Below are 21,162 nucleotides of genomic sequence, written 5' to 3' on the forward strand. Positions count from 1 at the left end.
ACCGATTCCCGCCAATTGATTCGCGAGCCATGATGCTGGCAAAAGAGTTTTCACATCATTCGTAGCCGACCTTGACTGTGTTACGTGCATCATATGCATCCCATCCCATATTATGCTGAAACTGTGATCTTGACTACACTCAACACGCGATCTTACACCGATCCACAATAATATAACAAATAAATAAATAAACAATATCGATTCCCTAGCGATCTCGCGACTCCATGATTGTGATATAATTTCATATGACTCGAATATGGATAGATGGTGTTCATGTAATAAAGCAATCGTTAAGTGTAGAGAAAAAGATTTAATTATCATGGCAAAGGAGTCAAGGATTTAATTTGCACTCGTCGATGCGGCATCTATTTATTGTGACTTCAGCCTGGATACAACTTGTTATCGCGGCGCGGATGACGCGGCGAGCGTGGCTCGTGCCGGCCATACGTATGAGAGCGCACGATGTACAATATGAACCGCGCGGGATGCCGGCTCGTCTATAGATCGCTCGAAGTCTAGATTGAGGAAAGATTGCAATTTCAAGTGGTAGTAGTCAGTATCGGAATTATATGTATGATGCACGCATCATAATCTTTAAGATTAATCTTTAAGATTAATCATTAAGATTAATCATTAAGATTAATCATTATGATGCAAGCATCACAAATCATAGCTCGCGAATATTTGGTATGCCTTTATTAAGTGCTTTTGAGCATAAATTGTGTAAAAACAACTTTAATAATGTATTGTAATTAATAGCGAGTAAGGAAATATAGTATTGCAGTTATGCCGACTACGTTTTATATAAGGGAGAAATAAAATTATGGATTCCATTCGCAGTTACATATGCACTCTTGTCGAGACTGTATGTCGGCTAGCGCGTAGAATGTTTGTGCGTTATACAGCCGCAGACACGAGCGCGTATCTCATAGAAGACTACCGCTCGCTCTACCCGAACTATGTGAGACGGTCAGACAGGCAACTGAGAGTCTGCTCACTGCCGATACACCTGACAGCGACACTATACCGAAGACAGATCGACGACCAACTGTATTGGAACTGAGTTACAGATTATTGTCATCATTCGAGCTTGCGATTGAAGCGTTGCTAAATACAACAAGACCTAACCGATTGACATATATTGACACGCAGATAATTTAGGTATTGAAAAAGTGATGAAAAGTTGAATCGCCTTAAAAAGCAAAAAAAAAACATATGTAACACTTTGTTGATTTGGATATTATTCAACTTGTGTTACATATGTTTTTTTTTTTGTCGTACCATTAAATCATTATTCCTTTAATCAGTGCGAGCGCATATGGATCACGGTGTGAGTGGCATTATATGATCATTTGTCTAGTGACAGGCTTTGTAACTCAGTTCCAATATAGTTGGACGTCGCTTCGGCTTCGGTATTCGGTATAGACTCTCAGTTGCCTGTCTGACTGTCTCACATAGTTCGGGTAGAGCGAGCGGTAGTCTTCTATGAGATACGCGCTCGTGTCTGCGGCTGTATAACGCACAAACATCCTACGCGCTAGCCGACACACTGTCTCGACAAGAGTGCCAACGTAACTGCGAACGGAATCCATTATTTTATTTCTCCCTTATATAAAACGCAGTCGGCATAACTGCAATACTATATTTCCAGTATCGCTTATAAAAACAATACATTATAAGAGTTGTTTTTACTCAACTTATGCTCGAAATCGGTACATGTATTGATAGAGGAATTTCAGCTCCTTGTGAACTCGACACATAGTTCGAATGTAAGCTTACTCCATAGGCATCCAGAGAGGCATATCGCGATGTTATATTGCTTGAATTGTAATCCATGATTGTGGAATCGCTTTGTTCTGATCCAGTTAGTTTGGTGTCATCATTGATCCCAAACCAAATCTACGCTTCAAGGAAATCCACCCCAAATGATTCGCGAGCCACGATAAACAGTTTCTCATCGTTAGTAGCCGATCTGAGTGTGTTACGTGCATCATATGACTCCAATCCAATTTGTTGGAACTGTGATCCTGCCTATACAGTTTATTGAAACTGCAATCTTGCCTTAAACTACGTTTCGAGCTATTCACAAACGAGCCGGCATCCCGTGATTCATGATTGCGATCCCGAACTCATCTCAATGAATATACACTTCATAGCTGGATTGCCATCGACGATTGTGGTACCCATGTGTGTGTACGAGTCCACACTCGTAATTCGATTTAGTTGTTCAGTCATTGAATCCAAATCTATGATGATGTTCCCATATACAATTAAAATTGAAACTGCGATCCTGCCTACACTCACCGCGATTCAAGGCCGATCCACAACAATACCGATTCCCCAGCGATCTCGCGACTCCATGATTGTGATATAATATCATATGACTCGAATATGGATTCATGGTGTTCATGTAATAAAGCAATGGTTAAGTATAGAGAAAAAGATTTAATTATCATGGCAAAGGAGTCAAGGATTTAATTTCCACTCGTCGATGCGGCATCTATTTATTGTGACTTCAGCCTGGATACAACTTGTTATCGCGGCGCGGATGACGCGGCGAGCGCGGCACGTGCCGGCTACAGGTACCTATGAGAGCGCACGAGTATCTATTAAAGTAACAAAGTTGTTTTTAATAACATTATACTCAGAGTCACACACTTGCACACCAGATGATTCGCGAATCATGGTTGTGATGCGTCCAACATATGACGATTCTAACTAAATCGACGCTCCAAAGGCAATCCTAGCAGATCCACAACCAAATGATTCGCGAGCCATGATCCTGTCAAAAGAGTTTCCCATCGTTAGTAGCCGACCATGAGTGTGTTACGTGCATCATAGGACTCCTATAAATAAACGCAAAGTTTAGAGAAAAAGATTGGATAATCAATGCAACGGAAACAAGGATTTAATTCGCTCGCGTCGATGCGGCACCTATCTATCGTGGCGTCACACTAGACAAATCGTTTTCGCGGCGCGGATGACTCGGCGAGCTCGACGCGTGCCGACCAAAGTATGTAAGCGCACGAGTCCGTGGCATCGGTTTCTAGACTAGAGTAAGGGGATCAATATATTTTTATACATTTTAAGTTGTTTTTAATTAAATCATACTCAAAATCATTTTGCACACCAGATGATTCGCGAATCATGGTTGTGATGCGTGCATCATATAACGATCCTAACTAAATCCAAGCTCCAAAGGCAATCCTAGCAGATCCACAGTCAAATGATTCGAGAGCATTGATTGTCATGACACAACTCGCTACGCGGCGCGGATGACTCGGCGAGCGTGGCGCGTGCCGGCGATAGACATTCAGGGGATTCATACCGATTCCCGCCAATTGATTTGATTCGCGAGCCATGATGCTGGCAAAAGAGTTTTCACATCACTCGTAGCCGACCTTGGCTGTGATACGTGCATCATATGACATCGATCCCATATTATGCTGAAACTGTGATCTTGACTACACTCAACACGCGATCTTACACCGATCCACAACAATATAACAAATAAATAAATAAACAATACCGATTTTCCCTAGCGATCTCGCGACTCCATTCGTGAACCTTATACCATTCGTGTTCGCCATTCGCGATTCGTGAACCTTATAGTGATCCTAAATCGACGCTCCAAAGGCAATCCTAGCAGATCCACAACCAAATGATTCGAGCGCATTGACTGTCATGCGTGAATCGTGACGTCACACTAGACACAACTCGCTACGCGGCGCGGATGACTCGGCGAGCGCGGCTCGTCCAAATCAATATAGTGTTACATATGTTTTTTTTTGGCTTTTTTTAGGAGAGTCAACTTTTTATGACTTCTTGAGTAAATGATCTGCATGTAGTCAATATGTCAATCGGTTAGGTCTTGGTGTATTCAGCAACGCTACAATCGCAAGCTCGAATGATGACAATGATCTGTAACTCAGTTCCAATACAGTTGGTCATCGCATTGCCTTCGGTATAGTGTCGCTGTCAGGTGTATCGGCAGTGAGCAGACGCTCAGTTGCCTGTCTGACTGTCTCACATAGTTCGGGTAGAGCGAGCGGTAGTCTTCTATGAGATACGCGCTCGTGTCTGCGGCTGTATAACGCACAAACATCCTACGCGCTAGCCGACACACAGTCTCGACAAGAGTGCATATGTAACTGCGAATGGAATCCATAGTTTTATTTCTCCCTTATATAAAACGCAGTCGGCATAACTGCAATACTATATTACCAGTATCGCTTATAAAAACAATACATTATAACTATTGTTTTTACTCAAATTATGCTCGAAATCAGTTCATGTATTGATACATGAACTTCAGCTCCTTGTGAACTCGACACTAAAGTTCGGATGTAAGCTTACTCCATAGGCATCCAGAGGATTCATACGAAATGATTCGCGATGTATATTGCTTGAATTGCAATCCATGAATGTGGAATCGCTTTGTTCTGATCCAGTTAGTTTGGTGTCATCATTGATCCCAAATCAAACCTACGTTTCAAAGGCAAGCCTATTAAATCCACACCAAATGATTCGCGAGCCATGATGCTACCAAAAGAGTTTCTCATTGTTAGTAGCCGACCATGAGTGTGTTAGGTGCATCATATGACTCCTATCCAATTGGTTGGAACTATGATCCTGCCTATACAATTTATTGAAACTGCAATCTTTCCTTATTATTATTCTTTATTGTACACAAAAACATATAAAAAAAACACACACAACACAGAGAAGACATGTACAAAGGCGAGCTTAACCCAGAACTGGGTTCCTTAAACTACATTTCGAGCTACTCACAAACGAGCCGGCATCCCGCGATTCATGATTGCGATCACGAACTCATCTCAATGAATATACACTTAATAGCCCCCATCAAGCAGATTTATAATATAACATGGATTGCTATCGACGATCGTGGTACCCATGTACGAATCCATACTCGTAATTCGATTTAATTGTTCAATCATTGAGTCCAAATCTATGATGATGCTCCAATACATATGTAATCAAAATTGAAACTGCGAACTTGTCTACACTCACCGCGGTTCAAGGTCGATTCACAACAATACCGATTCCCTAGCGATCCCGCGATTCCATGATTGTGATTTAAAATCATATGACTCGAATACGGATTCATGGTGTTCATGTGTAGAAAAAGATTTAATTATCATGGCAAAGGAGTCAAGGACTTAATTTGCACTCGTCGTAGAGGCATCTATTTATTGTGACTTCAGCCTGGATACAACTTGTTATCGCGGCGCGGATGACGCGGCGAGCCCGGCACGCGCCGGCCATACCTATGAGATCGCACGAGTATCTATTAAAGTAACAAAGTTGTTCTTAATAACATTATACTCAGAGTCACACACTTGCACACCAGATGATTCGCGAATCATGGTTGTGATGCGTGCATCATATAACGATCCTAACTAAATCGACGCTCCAAAGGCAATCCTAGCAGATCCACAACCAAATGATTCGAGTGCATTGATTGACATGCGTGCATCGTGACGTCACACTAGACACAACTCGCTACGCGGCGCGGGTGACTCGGCGAGCGCGGCTCGTGCCGGCGATAGACATCCACGGTGTTCATACGATGTCTCGCCTATGCTTGTGATGTGTGCATCCTATAACGATCCAATCTGCGTTCCCTTCAAGCGATCCAGACCATGACAATCATGAATCGCGGGATGACGACTCATGTATAGACCGTTAAGAGTGTAGATTAAGGAAAGAATGTTTCGATAAACTGAAATTATGTTATGTACGCAGCTCAATCATGGTTCCTGAGTCATCTGCTGTGCAGAATGATTTCAAGCATAATTTGAATTTAAACAACTGTTATAATGTATTGTAATTATTAGCGATAATGGTAATATAGTGTTGCAGTTATGCCGACTGCGATTTATATAAGGGAGAAATATAACTATGGATTCCATTCGCAGTTACATATGCACTCTTGTCGAGACTGTGTGTCGGCTAGCGCGTAGGATGTTTGTGCGTTATACAGCCGCAAACACGAGCGCATATTTCATAGAAGATTACCGCTCGCTCTACCCGAACTATGTGAGACGGTCGGACAGGCAACTGAGAGTCTATACCGAATACCGAAGCCGAAGCGACGTCCAATTCTATTGGAACTGAGTTACAGTGCCTGCCACTAGACAAATGATCATACAATGCCACCCACACCGTGATCCATATGCGCTCGCACTGACTAAAGGAATATTGATTTAATAGTACGACAAAAAAAAAAACATATGTAACACAAGTTGATTTTGGAATACAATCCAGATCAACAAATTGTTACATATGTTTTTTTTTGTCACTTTTAGGAGAGTCAACTTTTCATGACTCTTTGAGCAAATGATATGCTTGTAGTCAGTATGTCAATCGGTTAGGGCTTGGTGTATTCAGCAACGCTACAATAGCAAGCTCGAATGATGACAATAATCTGTAGCTCAGTTCCAATACAGTTGGTCGTCGATTTGTCTTCGGTATAGTGTCGCTGTCAGGTGTATCGGCAGCGAGCAGACTCTCAGTTGCCTGTCTGACCGTCTCACATAGTTCGAGCAGAGCGAGCGGTAGTCTTCTATGAAATACGCGCTCGTGTCTGCGGCTGTATAACGCGCAAACATTCTACGCGCTAGCCGACATACAGTCTCGACAAGAGTGCATATGTAACTGCGAATGGAATCCATAGTTTTATTTCTCTCTTATATAAATCGCAGTCGGCATAACTGCAATACTATATTTCCAGTATCGTTCACAACAAAAATACATTATAAGAGTTGTTTTTACTCAAGATTTGTGATGCTTGGCATCATAATGATTAATCTTTAAGATTAATCTTAATGATTATGATGTGCGCATCATACATATAATTTCGATACTGACTACTACTACTTGAAACTGCAATCTTTAACGATCTCTATGATGATCATCAGTTATGAACCAATCCAGTATGTTTAAACTGTGATTTTTGTACATAGCGATCCATATAGCCGACTTATACAAGAGACGATTCAAGGCCATGCGACTTAAGCTTCCATGACTGTGATTCGTGTCACATATAGCTCTGAACGATGCAGTTTGTTGAATCTGCGATTCTCGAATCCTACTCTTCAGGCATAACGCGGATCGTAATGTGAATATACCCCGATTCATTGAAATTGCATTCACTCCTGAGCCTAAACTCCGATGCACTCAGATGAAATCAATCCACGTTTGTGGTACATGGACTCGTAAATCGATTTCTTCAATCATTGAGTCCAAATCGACGCTCCATAAGTCGTCATGTGCATCATATTGACTCCGAGTCCATATGTTAAAACTGTGATCTTGACTACACTCAACACACAGTCCTACGCCGATCCACAAAAGTACCGATTCCCAGCGATCTCGCGACTCCATGATTATGATTCGTGGTCTCGAATATGATGGTGTTCATGTAATAAATCGCAATGTTTAGACGCGGCGAGCGCGGCGCTCGCCGGCCGTGTTGTGAGCGCACGAGTGCATAGCATCGCATCGGTGTCTAGAGTCTAGAAGTAAGGGGATCAATATAAAGATTGTTATACATTTTACGTTGTTTTTAATCAAATTATACTCTAAATCGTTTTGTAATCCATGATTAGTGCGCATGGAATCGTTTTGTTCCCATCCATTTTGGTGCCACAAACCGAATCTACGCTCCATAGGCAATCAAGCAGATCCCCGCCGAATGATTCGCGAGCCATGCGAGCGATTCATAGACTAGCCGGCGGATGCGCGGATAGCGGATGACTCGGTGAGCGCGGCGCGCGCCGACCATGAGTATGTGAGCGCACGAGTGCATGGCATCGGTGTCTAGAGTACGGGGAGCAACATAAAGATTGTTTTAATTTATAAGTTGTTATAATAACCCATCCTCCGAGCCCTTTCCCAATCATGTTGGGGTCGGCTTCCAGTCTAACCGGATTCAGCTGAGTACCAGTTATTATAATAGTTGTTATAAATAATATTAAACTCAAAATCATCTTGCACACCAGATGATTGGATCATGGTTGTGATGCGTGCATCATATATCGATCTTAAATCTACGCTCCAAAGGCAATCCTAGCAGATCCCCAACCGAATGATTCGAGAGCATTGATTGTCATGCGTGCATCGTGACGTTACACTAGACACAACTCGCTACGCGGCGCGGGTGACTCGGCGAGCGCGGCTCGTGCCGGCGATAGACATCCACGGTGTTTATACGATGTCTCGCCTATGCTTGTGATGTGTGCATCCTATAACGGTCCAATCTGCGTGCCCTTCAAGCGATCCAGACCATGACAATCATGAATCGCGGAATGACGGTTCATGTATGGACCGCTTGGAGTGTAGATTAAGGAAAGAATGCAGTTTCGATAAACTGAAATTATGTACATGGAAGCTTGAGTAGTCTGACCTTGAACCATCTCTTGCATAAGTCGGCTATATATATATATATATTAAATTCATTTATTCGAGTGACCATGACTCATTTTGTTAGTAACAATTACTATGTTAGTAAATTAAATTATATGGATCGCTATGTACAAAAATAGCAGTTTAAACACACTGAATTGGTTCATAACTGATGATCATCATAGATCGCGAGTGTGTCGTTCAGCTGAAGATCGCGTGGAGAGTGAGTTTCACGATGGCAATTTCGACAAACAAGATTGGCTTTTTAGGATTCAGGCATCTTGGTCATATTGATGATTCCATGAGGAATCTTATATCGACTAGCTCGGCTACGAATCACTTTGATATGAACTCGGGATTTGCGAAAGGCATACCAAATATTCGCGAGCCATGATTTGTGATGCATGCATCATAATCATTAAGATTAATCATTATGATGCAAGCATCACAAATCATAGCTCGCGAATGTTTGGTATGCCTTTATTATTTAAGTGCTTTTGAGCATAAGTTGAGTTAAAAACAACTGTTATAATGTATTGTAATTATAAGCGATTAAGGAAATATAGTATTACAGTTATGCCGACTGCGATTTATATAAGGGAGAAATAAAACTATGGATTCCATTCGCAGTTACATATGCCCTCTTGTCGAGACTGTATGTCGGCTAGCGCGTAGGATGTTTGTGCGTTATACAGCCGCAGACACGAGCGCGTATTTCATAGAAGACTACCGCTCGCTCTACCCGAACTATGTGAGACGGTCAGACAGGCAACTGAGCGTCTGCTCACTGCCGATACACCTGACAGCGACACTATACCGAAGACAAATCGACGACCAACTGTATTGGAATTGGAACTGAGTTACAGATTATTGTCATCATTCGAGCTTGCAATTGTAGCGTTGCTGGATACACCAAGACCTAACCCATTGACATATTGACTACATGAGACCATTTTCTCAATAAGTGATGAAAAGTTGAATCGCGTAAAAAAAAACAAAAAAAAAAAACATATGTAACACTTTGTTGATTTGGATTGTATTCCAAAATCAACTTGTGTTACATATGTTTTTTTTTTTTTAACCCCCGACGCAAAAACGACGGGGTGTTATAAGTTTGACGTGTCTGTGTGTGTGTGTGTGTGTGTGTGTGAGGGTGTGTGTGTGTGTGTATGTGGCATCGTAGCTCCCAAACGGATGATCCGATTGAAATGCGGTTTTTTTTGTTTAAAAGGTATGTCAGTCGGGAGTGTTCTTAGCTATGTTTGGTGGAAATCGGTTCAGGTCTTCAAGGTCATCAGCTCGTTTGCTAGATGTGATAGGAATGTTACACGCTCAGTTTACTTGCAAGTATATGTGGGATCTGAAATTTGAAACACTAATGTCTTTTGGAACCACTGAGCTGGTCTGCTGTTAGGGCACGAAGGTAGGAGACGTAACCCTGAACTGCCTTTTAGTAAACCCATCGAGTTTGGGCTCGTTGAATTTGTCTTGACGAGTTCTCTTCATGTTTCTAATTGACGAGAACCTGATGCTGGAAATGGGATGTGGCGGATGAAACCCTGAAATGCCGGAATGAAACGGATAAACCGATTTATATTTTTGCTGAAAATCTAGAATGTCCAAAGGTTAATCTTTATTGTTTCTCAATCTGTGCAATTCTCCCAGAGCCAGTTTGTCATGAGGATTGTTCCTTTGGCCGAGATCGCATATAGCGACCCCATCTTAAGATAAAATAAATTAAATGAAACAAGGAAAAATTAAGGAGCTCCTTTAAAAAACATGAAATAAAATTAAATTATAAATTTAAAAAAACCCCCGACCCAAAAAAAGTACGCAATAATTATGACAAAAGGTTAAAAACGCTAAACCCTATAAAAAGCAAAAAATAACTTTTAACACTACGTAAACTAAATTTTGACGTGTCGGGGGACCGCTTTTTACCTTCATAAATACTTACATAAATCAAATGATACCTACCTAATTACAACATTCGTTTAAAAAAAAAACACGTATCTAAAGTAGTGAATTAGAGCGGTCCCCCGACACGACAAAATTTAGTTTACGTAGTGTTAAAAGTTATTTTTTGCTTTTTATAGGGTTTAGCGTTTTTAACCTTTTGTCATAATTATTGCGTACTTTTTTTGTCGTACTATTAAATCATTATTCCTTTAGTCAGTGCGAGCGCATATGGATCACGGTGTGAGTGGCATTGTATGATCATTTGTCTAGTGTCAGGCTCTGTAACTCAGTTCCAATAGAGTTGGACGTCGCTGAGTCTTCGGTATTCGGTATAGACTCTCAGTTGCCTGTCTGACCGTCTCACATAGTTCGGGTAGAGCGAGTGGCAATCTTCTATGAAATACGCGCTCGTATCTGCGGCTGTATAACGCACAAACATCCTACGCGCTAGCCGACATACAGTCTCGACAAGAGTGCCAACATAACTGCGAACGGAATCCATTATTTTATTTCTCCCTTATATAAAACGCAGTCGGCATAACTGCAATACTTTATTGCCATAATTGCTTATAGTTACAATACATTACAAGTGTTGTTTTTACTCAACTTATGCTCGAAATCTGTACATGTATTGATAGAGGAATTTCTGCTCCTTGTGAACTCGAAACATAGTTCGGATGTAAGCTTACTCCATAGGCATCCAGAGGGTTCATACGAAATGATTCGCGATGTATATTGCTTGAATTGCACTCCATGTGGAATCGCTTAGTTCCGATCCCCAGTTAGTTTAAATAATAATAAATTAATAATAATAAATTGTTTATTTTACTTCACTTTGAACAAAATTTTACAATATTTAGTTTAATTCTAAAAAGTGTTTTAACGTAAGTAAGTTTGGTGTCATCATTGATCCCAAACCAAATCTACGCTTCAAAGGCAAGCCTAGGAAATCCACACCAAATGATTCGCGGAGCCATGATGACCAAAAGAGTTTCTCATCGTTAGTAGCCGACCACGTGCATCATATGACTCCAATCCAATTTGTTGGAACTGTGATCCTGCCTATACAGTTTATTGAAACTGCAATCTTTCCTTAAACTACGTTTCGAGCTATTCACAAACGAGCCGGCATCCCGCGATTCATGATTGCGATCCCGAACTCATGCCAATGAATATATGTACACTTGATAGCTCATCAAGCAGATTTATAATATTACATGGATTGCCATCGACGATTGTGGTACCCATGTACGAGTCCATACTCGTAATTCGATGTAGTAGTTCAATCATTGAGTCCAAATCTACGATGATGCTCCATATACAATTAAAATAGAAACTGCGACCTGCCTATACTCACCGCAATTCAAGGCCGATTCCACAACAATACCTATTCCCTAGCGATCTCGCGACTCCATGATTGAGATTTAATATCATATGACTCGAATATGGATTCATGGTGTTCATGTATTAAAGCAATCGTTATGTGTAGAGAAAAAGATTAATTATCATGGCAAAGGAGTCAAGGATTTAATTTGCACTCGTCGATGCAGCATCTATTTATTGTGACTTCAGCCTGGATACAACTTGTTATCGCGTCGCGGATGACGCGGCGAGCGCGGCACGCGCCGGCCATACCTTTGAGAGCGCACGAGTATCTATTAAAGTAACAAAGTTGTTTTTTTTTTTTTTGAAAATGAAATCTTTATTTGTAAACATAGGTTTAAAAAGGTGGTTCAATGTCATATAATATTAGTCCATCTATGTCTTGCATTGAAGCGTACAAATACATGCATTTTATGTCATCATTATTAATTTGTTATTATTAATTCAAAGTCAATATAATTAATTTTTCATTATTAATACAAAGTCAATATTATTAATTTGTTACAATAAATTTATTATGTTTGGTATCTGTCATTTAGATATTCGTTAATTGAGTAATAGCATTTTGTAACTAAGAATTCATATAAACGTTTTTTGAATAAATCTTTATTTTCGATATTTAAAATATGCTTCGGTAGTTTATTATAGATTTTGGGTGCCATACCTAACAGATTTTTACTAAATAGAGCCTTTTTGTGGCGTGTTGTACATATCATATTTTTGCAGCGTATGCTCTTTGGGTGGCTACTGGCTATAAAGATGTATATTTTCTTTAACAAAGCTGGTTACTTCATATATATAAAGACATGGAAGTGTCAGTAATTTAAGTTTTTGAAAATGTGGCTTACAGCTATCGGTGCTTTGTATACCACATATTGCTCTTATGCATTTTTTCTGTGCTTTAAATGCCATTTCTCTGTCAGGTGAGTTCCCCCAAAATATGAGACCATAGCGCAGAGTTGATGACACATATCCGTGGTAGGCCATTAGAAGAGTTGCCTGATTTGAAACCTTTCTTAGATTAAAGAGACTATAGGAACACTGGCTTAGTTTTTTGCATACTTTTTCAATATGTAATGTTGCATGTTCTTAATAACATTATACTCAGAGTCACACACTTGCACACCAGATGATTCGCGAATCATGGTCGTGATGGGTACATCATATAACGATCCTAACTAAATCTACGCTCCACTGGCAATCCTAGCAGATCCACAACCAAATGATTCGCGAGCCATGATCCTGTCAAAAGAGTTTCCCATCGTTAGTAGCCGACCATGAGTGTGTTACGTGCATCATATGACTCCGATACAATTTGTTGAAACTGCGATCCTACCTACACTCACCGCAGTTCAAGTTCGATCCACAATAATACCGATTCCCTAGCGATCTCGCGACTCCAGATTGTGATTCGTGAATCATGCATGTAACTCGAATATGGTTAGATGGTGTTCGTGCAATAAAATAAACGCAAAGTTTAGAGAAAAAGATTGGACCAATGCAACGGAAACAAGGATTTAATTCGCTCGCGTCGATGCGGCACCTTTCCATCGTGGCGTCACAGTAGACACAAATCGTTTTCGCGGCGCGGATGACTCGGCTAGCTCGACGCGTGCCGGTCAAAATATGTAAGCGCACGTGTCCGTGGCATCAGTTTCTAGAATACGGGGATCAATAAAAAGATTGTTTTAATTTATGAGTTTTTTAAAATCAAATTATAATTATAGTTCTTAAAATCTTGCACACCAGATGATTGGGGAATCATGGTTGTGTTGCGTGCATCATATAACGATCTTTACTAAATCTCCGCTCCAATTGCAATCCTAGCAGATCCACAACCAAATGATTCGAGTGCATTGATTGTCATGCGTGAATCGTGACGTTCACACTAGACACAACTTCAAATCGCGGCGCGGGTGACTCGGCGAGCGCGGCTCGTGCCGGCGATAGACATCCTCGGGATTCATACGATGATTCGCCTATGCTTGTGATGTGTGCATCCTATAACGATCCAATCTGCGTTCCCTTCAAGCGATCCACAGACCATGACAATCATGAATCGCGGGATGACGACTCATGTATGGTCCGCTTGGTGTGTAGATTAAGGAAAGAATGTTTCGATAAACTGAAATTATGTACGCAGCTCAATCATGACTCGCGAATCCTCGGGTGTGCCTTCATGAACTGATTTCGAGCATAATTTGTGAATAAACAACTCTTATAATGTATTGTAGAGTATAAGGGAGAAATAAAACTATGGACTCCATTCGCAGTTACATATGCACTCTTGTCGAGACTGTATGTCGGCTAGCGCGTAGGATGTTTGTGCGTTATACAGCCGCAGACACGAGCGCGTATTTCATAGAAGACTACCGCTCGCTCTACCCGAACTATGTGAGACAGTCAGACAGGCAACTGAGAGTCTGCACACTGCCGATACACCTGACAGCGACACTATACCGAAGACAAATCGACGACCAACTGTATTGGAATTGGAACTGAGTTACAGATTATTTTCATCATTCGAGCTTGCGATTGTAGCGTTGCTGAATACACCAAGACCTAACCGATTGACATATTGACTACATATGCAGGTCAAAAAAAAAACATATGTAACACTTTGTTGATTTGGATTGTAATCCAAAATCAACTTGTGTTACATATGTTTTTTTTTTTGTCGTACTATTAAATCATTATTCCTGTGTGGGTGGCATTGTATGATCATTTGTCTAGTGGCAGGCTTTGTAACTCAGTACAGACTCTCAGTTGCCTGTCTGACCGTCTCACATAGTTCGGGTAGAGCGAGCGGTAGTCTTCTATGAAATACGCGCTCGTGTCTGCGGCTGTATAACGCGCAAACATCCTACGCGCTAGCCGACATACAGTCTCGACAAGAGTGCATATGTAACTGCGAATGGAATCCATAGTTTTATTTCTCCCTTATGTAAATCGCAGTCGGCATAACTGCAATACTATATTTCCGTAATTGCTTATAATTACAATACATTATAACAGTTGTTTTAATTCAAATTATGCTCGAAATCAGTTCATGAAAGCACACCTGATGATTCGCGAGCCATGATTGTGATGCGTGCATCATAATGATTAGGATGCATTTCAATCAGAAACATGTAAGTCCGATACAGTTTATTGAACCTGGAATCTTTCCTTAATCTACATTTCGAGCGACTCATAGACTTGCCGGCATCCCGGTGGATTCATGATTGTCATATAAACTAAGTGTGATCACGAATTCACCTCAAATCCAAATGCATCATATAGCTGTATAACTGTATCGTTCAAGAGAACGATACAGTTTGTTGAATCTGCGATTATCAATCCTACTCCATAGGCATAACCCGGATTCACACACCACATGATTCGCGTTCCATGATTGTTCCCCGTTTTTTTGAAACTACACTCACTCCCGAACCAAAATTCCATAGCCAATCCAGCAGACACTCCATGGATCGCAATCTAAATGATTGTGTTATATGGTCTCATAATACGATTAAGTTTGTTGAATCATTGAAGTTAATTCTACACTCCATGCAGATCCACATAACATGTTTGTATACATGCCAACAACCTATAGGTATCTTACATGTATTATTAATAATTAAAATTCCGATGCAGTTTATTTATGCGATTCACAGTCTAACCGCAAAGTCACCAATCGGATCCACAGCAAATGATTCGCGACACGCGATTCATGTTTGTAATGCTAGGGCTTTATATTAGCTAATATGGATAAACGGTGTTGTTCGTGTTATAAAAATATCTCAATGTTTAGGTAGAGAAAAAAGATTGAAAGTTCAATGCAACGGACACAAGGATTTAATTCGCACTCGTCGATGCGGCGCGCATCTTTTGCTACGTCACACTAGGCACACCTCTTTATCGCGACGCGGATGGCGCGGCGAGCGCGGCACGCGCCGGTCATGACTATGTGAGCGCACGAGTGCATAGCATCGGTGATTAGAGTACGGAGATCAATATAATAATTGTTATCTACGCTTCAAGGAAATTCACACCAAATGATTCGCGAGCCATGAAGCTACCAAAAGAGTTTCCCATCGTTAGTAGCCGACCATGAGTGTGTTACGTGCATCATAGGACTCCTATAAATAAACGCAAAGTTTTGAGAAAAAGATTGGATTCTCAATGCAACGGAAACAGGGATTTAATTCGCTCGCGTCGATGCGGCACCTATCCATCGTGGCGTCACACTAGACACAAATCGTTTTCGCGGCGCGGATGACTCGGCGAGCTCGACGCGTGCCGGCCAAACGTATGTGAGCGCACGATAGACATTCAGGGGATTCATACCGATTCCCGCCAATTGATTCGCGAGCCATGATGCTGACAAAAGAGTTTTCACATCATATGCATCCGAACCCATATTATGCTGAAACTGTGATCCACAACAATATACCTAACAAATAAATAAATAAACAATACCGATTTTCCCTAGCGATCTCGCGACTCCATTTGTGAACCTTATACCATTCGTGTTCACCGTTCGCGATTCGTGAACCTTATAGTGATCCTAAATCGACGCTCCAAAGGCAATCCTAGCAGATCCATAACCAAATGAATCGAAATTGTGGCGTCACACTAGACACAACTCGCTACGCGGCGCGGATGACTCGGCGAGCGCGGCTCGTGCCGGCCATACGTATGTATGTGAGCGGACGATATACATCCAGGAGATTATATTAGTAGCAGATGGCCCAATATGGTTAAAACTGCTATTGCGATTCAATTTCTATTCATTTTGACATTATTAACTTAGCAGAATTGGGCCCCTGGACACAACTCGTTATTGCGGTGCGGATGACTCGGCGAGCGCGGCTCGTGCCGCGATAGCGAGTGTGTCCAGTGTGACGTCACACATGGAGGTACGTCACGTTCATGTGGTGTATTGACACGTGTGCAGTTCTGTCATCCTTGAAGATCCCTCCATGCTGTACATTTATTACATGAACTCTATACTTCGGCTGCATTTTTACCTATTCAGTTCTATTACGATTTTAGTTTTCTATATAAGCTGAAACAAATCAGTCAATAGACAGCCATTGAGTTTAATTAAGCTCTTCAAATGAAGTACTTCTTGTATAAAATGTGACGTATGAAAACGTGTGTAGTTCTAGTTTAAATGAAGATAAGGACCGCATCAACAGACTGGATCGGACTTGTATATTACGAAGCACGCCACGAAGCATTGTGGTGTGGATGGATCTGCCTGATCACGATCATGGAACTCATTAAATCGTCTCCTGTAGCTCGGCTATATGGATCGCTTCGTACAAAAGTCGTAGTTTAAACGCACTGCATGGGTTCAATATTTATGATGATCTTAGATCGCGTGAACTTTCACGATCGTCAATTTCGATAGAGGATGGTCCTTTTTGATTTCATCATTGCATTTTGCTTGGTCTAACATTTTTCTGTTACGAAATGTATACGCTGTTGACAAATAAATCGAAACATGACATGAACAGCGCGGGATGCCGGCTCGTCTATGGATCGCTCGAAGTGTAGATTGAGGAAAGATTGCAATTTCAAGTAGTAATAGTCAGTATCGGAATTATATGTATGAGGCACGCATCATAATCTTTAAGATTAATCATTATGATGCAAGCATCACAAATCATAGCTCGCGAATATTTGGTATGCCTTTATTAAGTGCTTTTGAGCATAAATTGAGTTAAAAACAACTGTTATAATGTATTGTAATTATAAGCGATTACGGTAATATAGTATTGCAGTTATGCGGACTGCGTTTTATATAAGGGAGAAATAAAACTATGGATTCCATTCGCAGTTACATATGCACTCTTGTCGAGACTGTGTGTCGGCTAGCGCGTTGGATGTTTGTGCGTTATACAGCCGCAGACAGGAGCGCGTATCTCATAGAAGACTACCGCTCGCTCTACCCGAACTATGTGAGCCGGTCAGACAGGCAACTGAGCGTCTATTCACTGCCGATACAAATCGACGACCAACTCTATTGGAACTGAGTTACAGATTATTGTCATCGTTCGAGTTTGCGATTGTAGCGTTGCTGAATACACCAAGACCTAACCGATTGATATATTGACTACATGCAGATCATTTGCTCAATAAGTGATGAAAAGTTGAATCGCCTTTAAAAAAGCCAAAAAAATACATATGTATCACTTTGTTGATTTGGATTGTCATCCAAAATCAACCTGTGTTACATATGTTTTTTTTGTCGTACTATTAAATCATTATTCCTTTAGTCAGTGCGAGCGCATATGGATCACGGTGTGGATGGCATTGTATGATCATTTGTCTAATGTCAGGCTCTGTTACTCAGTTCCAATAGAATTAGACGTCGCTTCGGCTTCGGTATTCGGTATAGACTCTCAGTTGCCTGTCTGACCGTCTCACATAGTTCGGGTAGAGCGAGCGGTAGTCTTCTATGAAATACGCGCTCGTGTCTGCGGCTGTATAACGCGCAAACATCCTACGCGCTAGCCGACATACAGTCTCGACAAGAGTGCCAACGTAACTGCGAACGGAATCCATTATTTTATTTCATGTTTACTCGTACAAGTGAAGCTAATATGAGCGTGTTAATAAAGAGTATGTTTTAATTTTTTCAATAATTAATTACCTTTTTTTTGAAGACGTCAAAAATCATCAAATGACCCCTCCCGCTGTGGGTTAGCAGCGGTGAGGGAGTGTCAAACCCTTACCGACTAAAAACCGTCGTGTTCCGTCGTAGGCCTTTTATGTTCCAGGGCCGCGGTAACTCTCGTGAACAATCCCGCAGCCCCGGTTCAATAATTACCTTGGATAAGTTCTTTATTTATTTATAGGTATTATACCTATTATACTTATTTTGTTTCAGAAACAGGATACAATGAGATGCGACGTGTGTCTTCAATCACTGAATCCGGGATCTGGTTATGAAGAACATGTTTCTAGGCACTTTACCAGGTAGAAACAATTTTACATTAATTATTGTCTGCCTAGCCTTTTCACAAATGTTTTGAGTTCGCTTTCAGGCTAATGGAGCTGTGTTTTAATGTGCAGCGACTGTCTATCTGACCTCCTCAACACTGTTACCAGGGCAACCCAATACCCCTTAGTAAGACTGCGTGTCAGACTGGCAGTGACAGTGCTGAGGAGGTCAGACAGGCAGTCGCTCCTTGTGGCACACTGGTACACAGCTACATCCGGTTAGACTGGAAGCCGACCCCAACATAGTTGGGAAAAAAGCTCGAACGATGAGATTTCACTGAAATTAAGTTTTTTTTATTTACAGATTTGATTGTCTCGTATGTAATCGGCGATTTTCTTCGTTCGAAGTTGCTTTGTCTCACTATAAGACTAAGCATTGTAAATCTAAATTTTTCAAGTGTAAACACTGCCCTTATATCAGTCGGTAAGTCAAATATATATTATATTATTATCTATAGATTGTGTCGTACCTAATCACATTAAATTAAATACGCTAATATACTGGTTAATATATATATGTCTATTAGCATAAATACAATTTTCAATTAATAAAAATGTGCGAGTATTAGAACACCATATAAGAGTCAGTCATTACAAACAATTGAAATTCTCCCTTGAAAGCTGACAACTGTCAACTGGTCAAAACATTCGATACTCCTAACTTTATCTCTGCTTTACACATGATGTTGTAAATTATGAAAACGAAAAATTATTGACATGATTTTCGTCCGTTTTTTAATGATTTTGTTTTGTGTCTTTTTTCAGAGTCAAAGACAATTTGAGACATCATTTCAGAAGCCATAGAGTAGGAAAAATAACGTAAGTATAATAGTGCTCTTTACAACAGTGGTTTCACTCGCGTCCCGTGGGAACTACTTCGCGCACCTGGATAAACAGTAGTCAGTAGTCTTCTTCGAAAAATAGACTATCTGACACTGGAAATAGTTCCTAAGATCATCGTTTGGCTGCGGGATCGTTCGCGCGAGTTACCGCGGCTCTGGTACATAAAAGGCCTACGACGGAACACGACGGTGTTTAGTCAGTAAGAGTCTGACACTCCCTCACCGCTGCTAACCCACAGCGGGAGGAGTCATTTGATGATTTTTGACGTCGTTAAAAAAAAACATCATCTTTTTCAAACAAACGAACCCTTCAGCTATATAATATAAAATGTAGCTTAAAGTATACTATTTTTAACGAAAACATATTTTTTACTTTAACATCATCTGCCGAGCCTATTTCCAACTATGTTGAGGTCGGCTTCCAGTCTAACCGTATGTAGCTGTGTACCAGTGTGCCACATGAAGCGACAACCTATCTGACCTCCTCAACCCAGTTACCCGGACAACCCAATACCCCTTGGTAGGACTGGTTGTCAGACTTACTGGCTTCTGACTACCCGTAACGACTGCCAAGGATGTTCAATGACAGCCGGGACCTACAGTTTATCGTGCTTTCAGAAACAAAGTCAATATTATTATTTTCTTTTTTTTACAGATCTATGAAAAGTTGATGAATGGTAAAGAATCTACAATACATAGAGAATTTAAACTTAGTGATTATGATTATGTACCTATTAAGTATTGAAAATAAATGTTTTATAAAACTTATTTCTGCGTGTTTTATATTTATTTAAAACTAGCTTTTGCCCGCGGCTGCGCTCACGTCAACTGACTTCTCTACTTTACCCTATTTTTTTTTCATAAGAACATTCTCCTGACAATAACAAACACAACAAAAAAAGAATTAGCCAAATTGGTCCAGGCGTTGTTGAGTTATGCGCTTACCAACACATTTTGCGATTCATTTTTATATTATACATTACAACAACATTGAAAATCTTTATAATTCAAGCTCCATCATTTAGATCATGCAGGTCGACAATATCATATTATTGTATTGTCATCAGAACTATATACAGCTGTCAATTTTCATGACGCTACGATCGTAAGAAGATGGTAGATTATATGTATGATGCACGGATCACAATCATTATGATGCAGGCATCATAATCATTACGATGCAAGCATCACAATCATGGCTCGCGAATCATCAGGTGTGCCTTTATGAACTGATTTAGAGCAAAACTTGAATTAAAACAACTCTTATAATGTATTGTAATTATAAGCAATTGTGGAAATATAGTATTGCTGTTATGCCGACTGCGATTTAAATAAGGGAGAAAAAATTATGGATTCTATCCGCTATTGCATGAGCACTCTTGTCGAGACTGTATGTCGGCTAGCGCGTAGGATGTTTGTGCGTTATACAGCCGCAGACACGAACGTGTATCTCATAGAAGACTACCGCTCGCTCTACCCGAACTATGTGAGACGGTCAGACAGGCAACTGAGAGTCTGCTCACTGCCGATACATCTGACAGCGACACTATACCGA

At 40.7% G+C, this 21,162-nt stretch overlaps 1 protein-coding gene across 2 annotated transcripts in view; it reads left to right on the forward strand.

The window, feature by feature from the left end:
* Positions 1-21,162, forward strand: part of LOC110383147 (uncharacterized) — a 95,784-nt gene that overhangs the window by 52,238 nt on the left and 22,384 nt on the right. Inside the window, exons 7-10 of one of the 2 annotated variants that reach the window (XM_064043398.1) lie at positions 18,653-18,741; positions 19,070-19,189; positions 19,531-19,584; positions 20,263-20,334. The exons of the other annotated variant lie outside the window; for it this stretch is intronic. Of the exons in view, the coding sequence (XP_063899468.1) occupies positions 18,653-18,741; positions 19,070-19,189; positions 19,531-19,584; positions 20,263-20,278 (279 nt within the window). The 3' untranslated portion in view covers positions 20,279-20,334. Of the gene's footprint in view, positions 1-18,652; positions 18,742-19,069; positions 19,190-19,530; positions 19,585-20,262; positions 20,335-21,162 lie in introns of those variants that run through there. 2 annotated transcript variants of the gene reach the window in all.

This window comes from Helicoverpa armigera, chromosome 31 (assembly GCF_030705265.1).
Source record: "Helicoverpa armigera isolate CAAS_96S chromosome 31, ASM3070526v1, whole genome shotgun sequence".
Taxonomy (NCBI): Eukaryota; Metazoa; Arthropoda; class Insecta; order Lepidoptera; family Noctuidae; genus Helicoverpa; species Helicoverpa armigera.